We start from the raw sequence: 13262 nt of genomic DNA, 5'->3' as shown, positions 1-13262 counted from the left end.
GCAGGGGAGCACCTCAATGTTGTCGGTGCAAAGCTGTCGGTTCTAGAAGAGCATCCTGCCGTTGTCAGTTCTAGGGGAGCATCCTGCTGCTGTTGCCAGGGCAGCATCCCTGTTGTCGGTACCAGGGCAGCATCCCTCTGTTGCTGGTACCAGGGCAGCATCCCTCTGCTGTCAGTATCGGGGAACATCCCTCTGTTGCTGGTACCAGGGCAACATCTCTGTTGTCAGCACCAGGGCAGCATCCTGCTGCCATCAGGACAGGGGCCATGGAGCCAGCAGAGGCTCCCGGGCGAGAGCACTGGGCAGGGGCAGAGGCACGCAGGAGGCAGAAGCCACCCAACACGAGTGAGATCCCTCCCATTCCACTCCCGGCCAGGGCTGCCCGTGGGCACTGGGAGGGGGCCGGGCTGACGCCTCCCTCCCCACCCAGCCCTGCAGCGAGCGGTGGTCTCGCTGCTGCCGGCCCCGTGCAGCCGGTTCCTCTGGAGCCGGCCGGACCAGCACCGCTGCAGCAAGTTCTTCCTGGGTGCCAGCGTTGGGACATCTGCCTGCCCGTGTCACTCCTCTGCCACACTGTGAAGGGTGGGTGGTGTGTGGGACCCCTGCCCTGTCCACTGCTGCCTGTGCCAGCACCATGCCTGGGGGTCCTGGCTCTGCCACCACTTGGCCATCCATGTTGTGGGCATGTCCCTGATGGAGCAGCTCCTGTGCAGCACCATTGGGGTCCTCAGCACTACTGCTGCTGCCTTCTACTTCCCCAAGATGAGTGGCAGCCCCTTGGCAGTGCTCGGGGGGCAGTTTTTGGGGTGCGTGGTGCCCACAGTTTTGGGATGCCTTCAAAGTCCCCTGATCCCGGGTCTGCTGCCCCATGGGGCAGTGGCTCATCCTGAGCCCCCCATAGCCCCGTCCCGGGGGACATCGTTGGTGGAGCGGTGCTGCAATGCTAGAGCTGCACCGTGCGCGGGGTGCCCGTGACCCCCCAGGAACGAGTCTCACCTGCACCCCTGGGAGGATGAGGGGTGCGGCATTAAAGTGTCCCCCCATGCACGGTGTGAAGTGGGGTGCATCTGTGGGTGGGGGGCTACAGGGGAGGGAGTGGGGAAAGGGGCTGGAAGGGTGACAAAGGTGGGGGGGGGGGTCTTCTGGGTGAGGGGTGCTGAATGCAAGGGTCCTGTGGGATGTAAGGGCTGGGGGAGGTGGGGCCTGGGGGTGATGGAGCGGGGTCTCCGCGGGATGAGGGTGAAGGAGGGATCCGGGCGGTGCGGGACGGGAGGGCGTCTCCACCCCCACCGCAGCGCTCGGGGCCTCGCAGCTCCCCCCCGGGGGTGTCTCCGGCGCAGCGGCGGGCGGGGGCAGCGCAGGAAGTTCCTCCCCCCGGGCCGGGCCGGGCCGTGCCGGCGGCCGGTGGCGGCGGTGCCATGCGCGGCGGGAGCGGCTGCTGCCGGTCAGCTCGGGAGGCGACGGCCCGGGGCCGCCGGGCTCCGCTCGGGCTGCGGGACGGCGATGGGGGCGCGGGAGCCGCGGCCGCTGCTCCTCCGCTTCCTCCTCCTCCTCGCCTCCAGCACCGGGGCCAACGGGAGCGGCGCAGGTGAGCGGTTCCTGGGGGTCCCGTTGGTCCGGGTCCCCCAGCCCGTGAGGGTCCGGCCCTCGCCTCCTCAGCGACATCGCGGGGGGATCCTTGGGGAGCGGCAGCAGCCGCGGGGGGCGGACCCCGGGCCGGGGACCGCGCTTTGATCCGGCGGCGGGGCCGTGGGGACGGGGGTCTGCGGGGGACACCCCCCCTACGGCCCCCCGGGCCCCAGCAGGGTGCGGGCGGAAGGGGGGGTGGGCTCCGGGGGGGGCTCTGAGTCAGCCTGGGCAGCGCCGCCCTGCCCCGGTCCCGGGGCTGACGCAAGGCCTGGCAGGGACCCCGGGAAGCCCGTCCCGAGGCTGGGGCCCACGGGGGTCACCTCTGCTGGAGCCGCTGCCCCGGGTGGTGCGGCCGGGGGGGACCCCGGAAGCTGCTGGGGGGAGCGCGGGGTTCCCTGTCCCTGCTCCAACCCCGAGCCCCTGCCCTGGTGCCGGGGACCTGTGCTGTGCTGGGGGACTGTGGGGAGCTGGGAGGAGATGGGTGCCAATGGGGGTCCGGGCTGTGATGGAGGTGACGGTGGGGGTCCGGTCTGTGATGGAGGTGACGGTGGGGGTCCGGGCTGTGATGGAGGTGACGGTGGGGGTCCGGGCTGTGATGGAGGTGACGGTGGGGGTCCGGGCTGTGATGGAGGTGACGGTGGGGGTCCGGGCTGTGATGGAGGTGACGGTGGGGGTCCGGGCTGTGATGAAGGTGACGGTGGGGGGCCGGGCTGTGATGAAGGTGATGGTGGGGGGCCGGGCTGTGATGGAGGTGAAGCCGTGACCAGGCTCTGGGCCTCATGCAGGTGACAGCTCGCGACAGCACCACGCAGAACCGGGGCGCTCCTGGTACGTGATCCCGGGGGTCCTGCAGGGTGACCGGATGCTCAGCCTGGAGGAGGTGACCCGGGTGAGCCCCTGCCCGCGTCCCCATGCAGGGGCTCGTGACGGTGGGGTGGGGGCTGCCAGCAAAGCCCCTCCCGGTGCTGTCCCGGTGCAGGTCGGGGCACCCACCCCATGCCCGGCGGAAGGACCCGTCCCGCCCCGCGGCCATTGGGAGTCTCTCCGGCGTTTCCGCCGCACTGCACCGGGCAGGAAGCAACGGGGGGGGGTGTGGGGGGGTGTGGTGTGCGCGAGGCGGGGGGACCCGGCTCCATCCACCCTTCCCCGTTCCCGGGACAATGCGCCCGTGAGGGAGGGACGCTTCCTGCGGGGCGGGGGCCGGGACGGGCAGGGGATCCCTCCTGCTCCCCCTGGAACGTGCCAGGGCCACCGGTGGGGATGGGGGTGTGGGACCCCCCTGGGGCAGGGTCGGGTCCTGCTGTGACCGCTGCCTGTGACAGGGGGGGTTCCCTGCCCGGCTGCGGGTCCTGCTGGAGCTGGAGGGGACACGGCTGGTGCTGGAGCTGGAGCAGAACTGGTGAGTCAGTGCATGGCAGGAGAGGGATGAAGGTCCTGGGGGTGTAGGTGGAGAGGAGGAACAATTCCTTCCCCACAGGGTCCCTGCTTTCCCCATGGGGTGAGCTGGGGGGCCCTGCTGTGGGGGTGACGCGTGTCTGTGGCAGGGAGCTGGTGCTGGGCACTGGGGCGCTGCTCTATTACCTGCCCAATGGCACGCGGGTGATGCAGGAGGCCAGCGAGCAGGTAGGTCCCTGGCATCCCGTGTCCTTGGACATGTCCCAGTGCCCCGGGGGACCCCAGGATGGGGCTGGCTCCTGAGCCCCACTCTCTGCTGCAGGAGCACTGCTGCTACCAGGGGACGGTGCAGGGTGTCCCTGGCTCCTGGGCCAGCCTCTGCGCCTGCGCCGGACTCAGGTGAGCCCCTGGCACCAGCACCCCTGCCCCTGGCTCCCCCCTGTGCTGCTGACGCCTCCTCTCCCGTTCCCTCCCCAGCGGCCACCTCCGGCTGTCGGACACCAGGAGCTACAGCCTGGAGCCGGCAGCCAATGGCCCCGTGGGTCTGCACCTCGTGCATTGGCTGCTGGAGCCCCGGCTGGCACCGCGGGCCTGCGGGCAGGACCCCCTGGACACCCCCCAGGAGGAGAAAACGGAGCCCCCCTGGCCACAGAGGGTAGGTCACCCACAGGGCCTGCCCCACTGCAAGCACCCCCTCACCCCCCAGCCTAACCCAGCTCATCCACAGGGCAAGCGGGCAACAGCGGAGCAGCGGTTCGTGGAGCTGGTGATGGTGGTGGATCACGCCGCGGTGAGCGCTGGGCAATGTGGGGCAGTCCCGTTCCCTCAACGGCCCCCCTGACACCCCCCCTCCCTGCACCCCCAGTTCCAGAATTACCCCAACCTGCAGCGCGTCCGCACGCGGACCCTGGAGATCGCCAACCAGGTGGATGCGGTGAGTGGCTGCTGCAGCGCCAGGCACCCTCCAGTGCTCACCGCGGTGGTGCTGGGGCTCCCTGACACCCTGCCTCTTCCCCCCAGTTCTTCCAGCCGCTGGGGGTGCGGGTGGCCCTGCTGGCGGTGGAGGTCTGGAGCGAGGGTGACTTGTTCGTGGTGGGCAGCAGTGCCCGTGCTGCGATGGAGCGGTTCCTGCGCTGGCGGCACCAGGAGCTGCTGCCGCGGCTGCCCCACGACAACGCGCAGCTCCTGACGTGAGTGGGGCCGCGATGGGGATGGGGCCGGGGTGTGTCGGCAGCCCCCCCACCCCCTGCACGCTCTCTGCAGGGGCACCCGCTTTGAGGACGTTGCCGTGGGGATGTCGGCTCAAGCCTCCATGTGCTCCCCGGCGCGCTCTGGCGGTGTCAGCATGGTTGGTGCACCCCTCCTCTGCTGCCCCCCACCCGCTACCAGCCCCCTCTGACCCCCCGTCCCACAGGACCACTCCATCAGTGTCCTCGTCGTCGCCTCCACGGTTGCCCATCAGCTGGGGCACAACCTGGGCCTGCGCCACGACGGTGCCGGGCGCTCCTGCACCTGCAGCGACCTCCGGCAGGACCGCGGCTGCATCATGGCCCTGCCCACGGGGTGAGGGTGGCAGCGGGGCTGCGGGGGGTCCGGGCCCGAGCCCCCTCCCCACCTCACCGGCCCCTCTCCTGCTCTGCAGGCTGACGCCCGGCTTGAGCTTCAGCAACTGCAGCCGGCAGGACCTGGAGCAGAGCCTGCGCCGGGGCCAGGGCCGGTGCCTCTCCAACGTGCCCGAGCCGCGGCGCCTGGCCGGGAGCCCCCGCTGCGGGAACCGCTTCCTGGAGCCGGGCGAGGGCTGCGACTGCGGTCTCAGCCTGGTACGAGGGCGGATCCGGGTGGGCTGGGGTCCCCCATGGCCATAGTTGTGCCCCTGGCTCACCACAGCCCCTGTGCTGGCAGGAATGCACTGATCCCTGCTGCAACAGCAGCACCTGCCAGCTCATGCCCGGTGCCGAGTGTGCCACGGGGGACGGCTGCTGCCAGGACTGCCGGGTGAGTGGGGACTGGCACTGTTGCCTGCCGTGGGTTTGTTGGGGTCCCCCCACTTGTCTGAATGTTCCCCCCCCACACAGCTGCGCCGTGCCGGGCACCAGTGCCGGGAGCCGCTGGGCGAGTGCGACCTGCCCGAGTTCTGCGATGGGGCCTCACCGCACTGCCCACCCGACACCTTCCTGCAGGACGGGCACCCCTGCGCCGCGGCACGTGGGGTCTGCTTTGGTGGCGCCTGTGCCACCTATGAGGGGCAGTGCCAGCAGCTGCTGGGGACGGGTACGGCGGGGTTGGGACGTGGGGTCACGGGCCTGGTGGTGGTGCTGGGGCGTGCTGACCCCCCTTCGGCAGGCACCCGCCCCGTCTCCAGCTCCTGCATGGCCTCGCTGAACATGAGAGGGGATGAACGCGGGCACTGCGGGCAGCTCCCAAACGGCTCCTACATCCCCTGTGCCCAGCGGTGAGTGCTGTCCCCCCTCACTCTCACAGAGTCCCAGCCTTGGCTGGGTTGCATGGACCTTAAAGCCCCTCCAGCTCCATCCCCCTTTCCACCCTCCCCTGCCCTATGAATGTGCTGTCTCCACAGGGATGCTGGCTGTGGGATGCTGCAGTGCCAGCGCGACAGCACCCACCGGGACAGACCAGAAGGATCCTGCCAGGGGATGCTGGTGCTTAGGGGTGAGGATGTGACTGATGCAGCCATGGTGCTGCCCGGCACCTCCTGTGGCCCTGGCAAGGTGAGTACTGGGGTAGTGGGAGGGGGACCAGGGCCCTTGTGGGTGCTGATGCCTCGTCCCCCCAGATGTGCCTCCAGCGCCGGTGCCAGGACGTGTCTGCACTTGGTGACCAGCAGTGCCGGAGCAAGTGCCACGGGCACGGGGTGAGCGTGTGGGGCTGGGGATCGGGTGCTGGATGTGGGGCCAGGGCAGGGGCTGACCCTCCGTGTCCCCCACTCAGGTGTGCAACAACCTCGGGCACTGCCACTGTGAGCGGGGATGGGCCCCCCCGACCTGCGAGAGTCCCGGTGCAGGGGGCAGCCAGGACAGTGGCCCTGCGGCCATGGAGCGAGGTGAGGGTAGGGGCTGGCGGGCGCCGCAGCACAGAGAATGGGGCTTTGTGGTGCTGGAGCCGGGGGTGACGTGGTGCTCTCCGCAGGGGGGAGCGCACTGCCCACGGCGTTGCTGCTGAGTGCGCTGCTGGTGCTGGCCCTGGCGCTGGGGCTGTGCTGCGCGCGCCGGGCCGGGCTGTACAAGCAACTCTGCCAGCTCGGCAAAGGCACCTCCTGCCAGTACAGGTAATGGGGTACCCGTGCATCGTGTGTGCATGCGTGTGCTGGGGCAGGTGCTGGAGCCGCCTACCTGCATGCGGGCATGCACACGTGTGTGGTGGGTAAGCACGGCGCGTTGCATGTGCGTTTGCACATACGTGTGTGTCCCGTGGCGGCTGAGTGAGCGGTCTGCATGCGTGCGTGTCCCCGACCAGGCGCCGGGCTCTCTGTGTGTGTGAGCTCCCATGTGCATCCCCCCCAGCGCAGGTAGCAGACCCTGTTCATGCATCGTCACCCCGTGTCACCGCGGTTCCTCCCTGCCCTGTGTCACTGCGGTTCCTCCCTCCCGCTGTCCCCCTGGCCCCGGGCTGAGCTGCCCAATCTTCTCCCCACAGTGCTGAGACCCGGGTCCGATTCCTGGGTCCAGAAGCCGCAGACGGCTGGAGCGGGTAACGTCACTGCCGGAGCCTGGCGTGGGGCTGTCCCTGAGCCATCCTGCTTCGCAAGGCCTCCGGTGCTGAGATCTTCCCCTGGCAGTGCCCGTGGGGTGTGGGGCAGCCCTGGGGTGTGCAGGGTGTCGCATCTTCCGGCGCCGAGGGGTTCGTTTCTCTTGGGCTTCTGCTGGTGTCGGTGTCGCTTGGTTGCCATGTGGGGTCCCCTCAACCACCCACAGCAGGCGGGGCCTGATCCTGCCTCTTCCCTACAGGATCTCGCAGCCGGAGCCCCGGTCAGGCAGCCAGGGTCCCCCGGAGCGTCCCCGGCCCCCACAGTGGCATCAGGCCACAGAGCTGCAGGTCATGCACAGCAGCAAGGTGAGGGATGGGGATGGGGGGGATACTTGCGAGGGTGATGCTGTTGCCGTGGTAACCGGCTGTGGTTGCTGTGGGTACCGGGGTTCAGTCTGGTGGTTGCCAAGGCGGCATCCCTGGGTACCAGCTGGAGCATCCCTGGGTACCCGCCTGGAGCATCCCCTCTGCCAGGGCCTCATGGTTTGAGCCTGCGGCGCCCCGGGACAGGAGCAGCCTGGCACAGCCTGGACTGTGCTGCTCAGATACTGGTGCCACGCTTGGCACTGGCTGCACTCACCCGGGATCAGCACTGGGCACCCTGGGGCTCTTGGCACGGGGCTGAGCAGGGCCGGGGGGGGTCTGTGCTTGGCAGTGGGAGGGGGGTCTCCGCATGCTGCACGGCTTGCCCCACTGTGGGGCTGCATGGCGCCTGCCCTCTCCCTCTCTCCGCAGCCGGCTGCCCTCGGCGCGGCGCGGCCCGATCCGCCCTCCCGGCCTCTCCCGCCGGACCCTCCGCCCAAGGTAACGCCCTGGCCGGGGGGGGCCCGGGCACTGCTGCATGCGTGGCTGCGCACCAGCTCTCATGGACCCCCAGCCCCAGTGTGGCTCCTGGTGCCCCACATGGCCGCCAACCCTGAGCTGTCCCCTGCTCACTGTCCTGCTCTCTCTGCCCAGGCGCCCCCCTCGGACAGGCCGCCCCCCCCCACACGCCCACTGCCTGCAGACCCCGTGGTGCCAGGCACACAGGTAACAGTGGTGGTGGCACTGGCGTGTGGGGCAGGACGGCGTGTGCCTGTCCAGGCTCCCCATGGGGCAAGGGAAGCGGTTTGTGCCCCCCCCCCCCGGGAGCCCATCGAGGTGGGGTGGCCGCTGCTGGAGCTTTGACACCCCCATTGCCCTGCAGCCCCCAGGTCTGGCCAAGCCCCCTCCACCTCGGCGGCCGCTGCCCTCAGCCCCGGCAGGACCATCACTGCCCCACAGCGAGACACTCCCCAGTCACCCCTATGTCACAGTGATTCCCTCCAGGTGAGCACGGGGGGTCTCTGGGGGCCGGAGTGGGGTGCCGAGGGGAAGCCAAAGTGCGGGTTAAGGGGGATGCGCAGTGGGGCTGCAGCGCGGTGGGGCTCTCGGGGCTGGGGGGAAGGACCGTGGGGATCCGCCCCCCCCGTTACCGCCCTGTCTCTCCCCAGGCCGGCCCCCCCGCCGCCCGCGGGTGCCCAGCAGGATGCGTGAGCTGCGGGACGGGGCCTCGCCGCCCGCTCGTGCCCCATGGACGCCAATAAAGGGGCCGCTTGCTGCCCGTGCGCTGCCTCCGCGCTGCCTCCGCCGCACCGGAGCCCCGGCTGGTGCTGGGGGGGGGGGGGGGGGTGGGACCGGCCCCATCGCCGGTACCGGCCGCGGAACTACAACTCCCGGCAGCCCCTGCGCCCCCCCGGAAGTTCCCCCCCCTCCCCGCAGTGCGCTGCGCCCTCTGGTGGGCAACTTGCGCCCCCCAAAGCCACGTGTGCACGGGCACGTGACGGAGCCACCCCCACCCCCCCCCACCCCCCCCAGCACGCGCGTGTGCAAGGAGCTGCCGGTCACGTGTGCGCGCACGTGTGCACGAGGCGCTACACGCGTGTGCAGGAGCTGCTGTCGTGTGCAGGGAGCGGACCCCCCCGCACACACACACACACACACATACATACACATACATACATATACATACATATACACACACATACATACACACACATACATACATATACATACACACACACATGCACACGCACACATGCACACACACACATGCACACACACACACATACACCGCGCACGCACACACATGCACACACACACATGCACACACACACACATACACCGCGCACGCACACACATGCACACACACACACATACACCACACACACAACGCACACAACACACACAACACACACACAACGCACATACCCGCACACACACGTACACAAACACGCTCACCCCAGGGCCCGGGCCGGTACCGGTGTCCGGTGGGCGCTGGAGCTGCCGGTGCCCGTGATGGGGGGGCGGGCCCCGGAGCCGGTCCACGTTCGCAGTCCCGGGGATGGGGGTACCGGGGACTCGGCTCCCGGTGGGTTCAGGGTCGCGGGTCCCGGTACCAGGCGGTGTTGGGGCGGGGGTTACGGGGCTGCGGGTCCCGGTGCCGATGGGCGCGGGTCAGCCCGGGGGTCCCGGTGCCGCCGGTGCCGCCCCCACAAGGGTTAATGGCGCTCGGCGAAAGTTGCCGGGCGGCGGCGCGGCGCGGATTGGCCCGAAGTTGTCGGGGCGGGCCGGGCTCAGCCGTGCCGGGCCTCCTCCGCCCCCCGCCCGGCCCCGGCCCCGCCGCCCCCCGCCGCCGGCGGAGCCATGCGCCCCGCGCCGCTGCTCGGGCTCCTGCTCTGGGCGCCGCTGCTCTGGGCGCCGCCGGTGCGCAGCCCCCGCCACAGCGTCCATTGGAACGGCAGCAACCCCAGGTACCGCCGCCGCCGCCGCCTTTGTGCGCCCCGGGCCCCGCCGAGCCCCGCGCCGCCGGGGGAACGGGGAGAGGGGCGGAGCTGGAGGGCCCCGGTGAGCACCGACCGGTAGCGCCGAGCCCCCCCACCCCCCACCCCGGGCAATCCCCGCGTGATACCGGCGCGGTGAGTTACCGCCCGGTGGGGCAGCTAGTCCCGGGGCACCCCTGGGAGTGACCGGGCCAGTGGGTGCCGCCGGTGGTGTGGAGCCCCCGGGCATCCCCGATGGCACCAAGCAGGGAGTGCTGCCAGTGGTGCTGAGCCCCGGGCAGCACCGAGTCACCTGGTCGGTGGCACCGAGCGATGGGGCACTGCTGGTGGCACTGAGCCCCGGTGACACCGAGCTCTGGGTGTTTCACAGCCGGGGGGGGGCGGGTCCCCGATGGGGCCGGTGCCGTGCAGCACCTTGCCCTCGGTGGTACCGAGCTTTGGGCACCCTCAGGCGGCACCGAGCCGGGGCACTGGGCCTGGGGTCGCTCTGGGAGGTTCCACCAGGGCTGCGGGTCCCCAGGGCCGGTGTCGGTGCGGTCTTTGTGCTCCCCCCCCAAATCCCCGGTGCTGCCGCCGGCTCAGCCACCGCGGTGGGCTGGGGTCCGGCCCCCTCCCTCCTCCTGCCTCCTCCATTTTGGGCATTTCCCAGCTCGGGAGCAGGGAGCCGGGGGCCGCGCTCCCCCACTGGGTTGTCGCAGGGCTGGGGGCACTCATGCTGCATTATGAGCGGGTTCCCCCCACCCATGGGTGCCGCGGGGAGGGGTGGGCTGGGGTTGCCGGGGGCCAGGGCCTCAGCCCTGCCCAGGCCCGTCCCGGCCGCGTCGCCCGGCGATGGATGCTCTGAGTCACGGGCAGCCTGCGCCCGGTGCTGCCCTCCCAGAGTCCCTGACCTAGGGGGTGATGGCGACCGGACCCCCCCAGTGCAGCACTGGTGCCCCTATGATGAATGCACCGGTCCCACTGCCTGGAGCCTGGGTTTGGTGCATGGGCCTGCACTGGGATGAAGGAGGGGGCTGGAACCCCCCCCCCACCAGCCCCTTCCTTGGTTCGATGGGGTCCCCCTGCCAGCCAGGTGCCAGCTTGGCAGCCCCATCCCCACCATGGCGCTGCCAGCGAGGCCAGTGCGTGCCCGGGATGTGGCCGGTTGGCAAAGGCTGGGAATGGGGAGAAGCACTCCTGTCCTGGAGCTGGACCAAGCGTGTGCACATGCGTGTGTATGTGTGTGTGCACATGTGTGTGCGTGCACATGTGTGTGCGTGCACGCGTGTGTGTGCCTGCAGACGTGTGTGCTCCATCCCGGCCTGGCCACACGCGGTGTTTGCACAGGCATGAGCTCATGCTGCCACCGCTGCCGCCTGCGCAGGCACCGCACGGGGCCCCCTCCCTGCCTGCAGAGCCCCCATACCCCTGCCAGCCCCACACCGGGGCACCAGGGCAGGAGGCCTCAAACCGGGCAGCCCCACTGGGATGTCAGCATCAATCAGTGCCGGCGCAATGAGGCGGGCACCTGTGGCGAGGGGCTGTGTGCCCCCCCAGCTGAGCACGTCCAGCTCCTGCAGCTGACCCAAGCTGATGCTTGGCTGTGCAGAGCCCAGTGGTTGCTAAAAGCCGGTCTGCCGGTCTGCCTGCCCCGTGTCCCTCCACGGGCACGGCGGGACCCCCAGCGCCCGCTCCCCAGCTCGCCCTGCCTGGCAGGTTCCTACGGGACGACTACAGCATCCAGGTGGCCATCAATGACTACCTGGACATCTACTGCCCGCACTACGAGGGGTTTGTGCCCGCTGGGCGGGCAGAGACCTTCACTCTCTTCATGGTGGACCGGGAGGGCTACCGCGGCTGCTACGAGACCCCCGGTGCTTTCAAGCGCTGGGAGTGCAACAAGCCCCAGGCGCCCTTTGGGCCCGTCCGCTTCTCAGAGAAGATCCAGCGCTTTGCCCCCTTCCCACTCGGCTTCGAGTTCCAGCCGGGGGAGACCTACTACTACATCTGTGAGTTGGGGTCCCACCGCGGTCTGGGGAGGGGTTTGGGGCGCAGGAGTGGTCGGGGTGCTCTGAGGGGCTGGATGCAGGTGGGGTGGGGGGCAGAGGAGGGTCCAGCTGCGCCAGGGCTCTGGATGTAGCAGAGGTTGGGGAGATTGAGGGGCACAGATGGGGCAGAGGGTCTGGCTGCACCCCAGCATCTGTATGTAACAGGGATTTGGGGTACACGGGGTGTGCGAGAGGGATGATCTGGATCAACCAGGATTGAGGAGCTTGGGAGCATCCAGCTGCACTGGGGGGCCGGATGCAACCGAAGCTGGGGTTGGGATGCAAGGGGGTGGGGATCGGGATCCAAGGTGGGGTCCAGATGCCAGAGGGGGCGGCCCCGCCGTCCGCCGGGAGGGGGAGCCCCAGCCCCGCTCTGGCCGGCCCGGCCGCCGGGGGTGTCCGGTCCCCGCCGGAGGGGCCGTACCGGGGGGGACCCGCTGATGCGTCCGCTCTGCCCAGCCGTGCCCAGCCCCGAGAGCGCCGGGCGCTGCCTGAAGCTGCGCGTCTCCGTCTGCTGCAGAGGCACCAGTGAGTCCGGCTCGGGGGGCTCCCCCTCCCCTGGTGCCCGCTGCAGGGTGCGGGGGCCCCGGGGAGCCCCATTGACACCACTGGGGTTTGTTTCAGCGCCGGAGCCGGTGACAGAGGTTCCCAATTCGCAGCCCCGCGGGCGCGGGGGGCCGGAGGGTGAGTGCTGGGCAGGCGGGGGGCCCGGGGGGTCTGGCTCTCCTTGACCTGTGCTCCTGCCCCTGCAGATGCAGAGCCCGGCCGCAGCATCGCAGCCCCGCTGCAGCCCCGTGCCCTGTGCCTGGCGCTGCCGCTCCTGGCCCTGCTCTGGATCTGACCCATGGCAGGGACGCGGGTCCTCTGCCCCACCGCCCACTGCCAGACTCCTCCTCCATCGCCTCCCTTCTCCCCCCAAGCCCGTGGGGCAGCCCCAGGGTACGACTCACCCGCCGGACCTCCACAGAGCCGAGCCGGGGCCAGGAGCTCCGGGCTGGAAGGTGAGGGGGGCTCGTGAGCTTGTCCCCCCCTTGCTGCACCGCAGCAGCCCCTAACGAGAGCCTCTTGCCCTCCCAGGACCTCGCTTCCCACCGGCATCGCCGCGCATCGGCCCTGCCGGACCCCTGCCCCGGTGCCAGGCTCTGTGCGGCTCGGTGGCCGCCTGCTCTGCCCCAGGGCCATCGACTCATCTTGTGCCTTCTTCCCCCATGGACCCTCCACCGCAGGGGGGCTGGGGACCCCTCAAGGCCCTGGATCAGAGCAGCAGCTCCTCCGGGTGCTGGATGGAGGCCCCTCTGCTGCCTTGTCCTCCGGCGAGGACACACCGATCTGTCTTCTGGGAAGACGCCTTCCTCCATGCCGTCACCGGCCCCTTCGGTTTGGTTTTAACCCCTGGTAGTGACTGAGCCGAGCAATACAGTGTTTGCAAGATCGCTGCGCCCTCGGGCTGTGCAGCCCCTGGTCCCTCCTGCCTGCATCCCCTGTCCCTCAGGGATGCTGGAGCCGGCGCTCTGGGGTGCCTGAGCCTCTCTCCACAACCTTTAAATGTGGGGGGGTTTAATTGCAGCGATTTGATACTGAGCCGTAGGCTCATGTCACAGGGACGGTTTTAACTACAAACGAGCTGCCTGCAGTCAGCCCCAGG

The 13262-nt window shown here is 70.0% G+C and overlaps 2 protein-coding genes across 2 annotated transcripts; both read left to right on the top strand.

The window, feature by feature from the left end:
* The first annotated feature begins 1376 nt into the window (after nt 1–1376).
* Nucleotides 1377–8371, top strand: ADAM15 (ADAM metallopeptidase domain 15). The gene is made up of 25 exons (XM_061477811.1): nt 1377–1588; nt 2415–2518; nt 2952–3028; nt 3174–3252; nt 3347–3423; nt 3502–3679; nt 3752–3814; nt 3890–3958; nt 4045–4214; nt 4288–4372; nt 4439–4587; nt 4667–4844; nt 4927–5019; nt 5100–5295; nt 5368–5476; nt 5603–5753; nt 5819–5896; nt 5974–6085; nt 6172–6310; nt 6679–6732; nt 6990–7095; nt 7525–7593; nt 7747–7818; nt 7976–8097; nt 8262–8371. Exons 1-25 carry the CDS (start codon nt 1504–1506, stop codon nt 8302–8304), a joined length of 2658 nt encoding a protein of 885 aa, XP_061333795.1. The 5' UTR covers nt 1377–1503; the 3' UTR covers nt 8305–8371.
* Nucleotides 8372–9242: 871 nt separating this feature from the next.
* Nucleotides 9243–13048, top strand: EFNA4 (ephrin A4). Its single transcript, XM_061477812.1, has 6 exons — nt 9243–9560; nt 11286–11578; nt 12077–12145; nt 12242–12301; nt 12370–12618; nt 12695–13048. Exons 1-5 carry the CDS (start codon nt 9454–9456, stop codon nt 12456–12458), a joined length of 618 nt encoding a protein of 205 aa, XP_061333796.1. The 5' UTR covers nt 9243–9453; the 3' UTR covers nt 12459–12618; nt 12695–13048.
* The last annotated feature ends 214 nt before the right edge of the window (nt 13049–13262 follow it).

This window comes from Pezoporus flaviventris, unplaced genomic scaffold (genome assembly GCF_033815535.1).
Source record: "Pezoporus flaviventris isolate CSIRO_AGI_PZ_B2104156 unplaced genomic scaffold, CSIRO_AGI_Pfla_v1 ptg000112l, whole genome shotgun sequence".
Classification (NCBI taxonomy): Eukaryota; Metazoa; Chordata; class Aves; order Psittaciformes; family Psittacidae; genus Pezoporus; species Pezoporus flaviventris.
The sequence above is the reverse complement of the archived record's forward strand: the minus strand, read 5'-3'. Positions and strand labels throughout refer to the sequence as shown.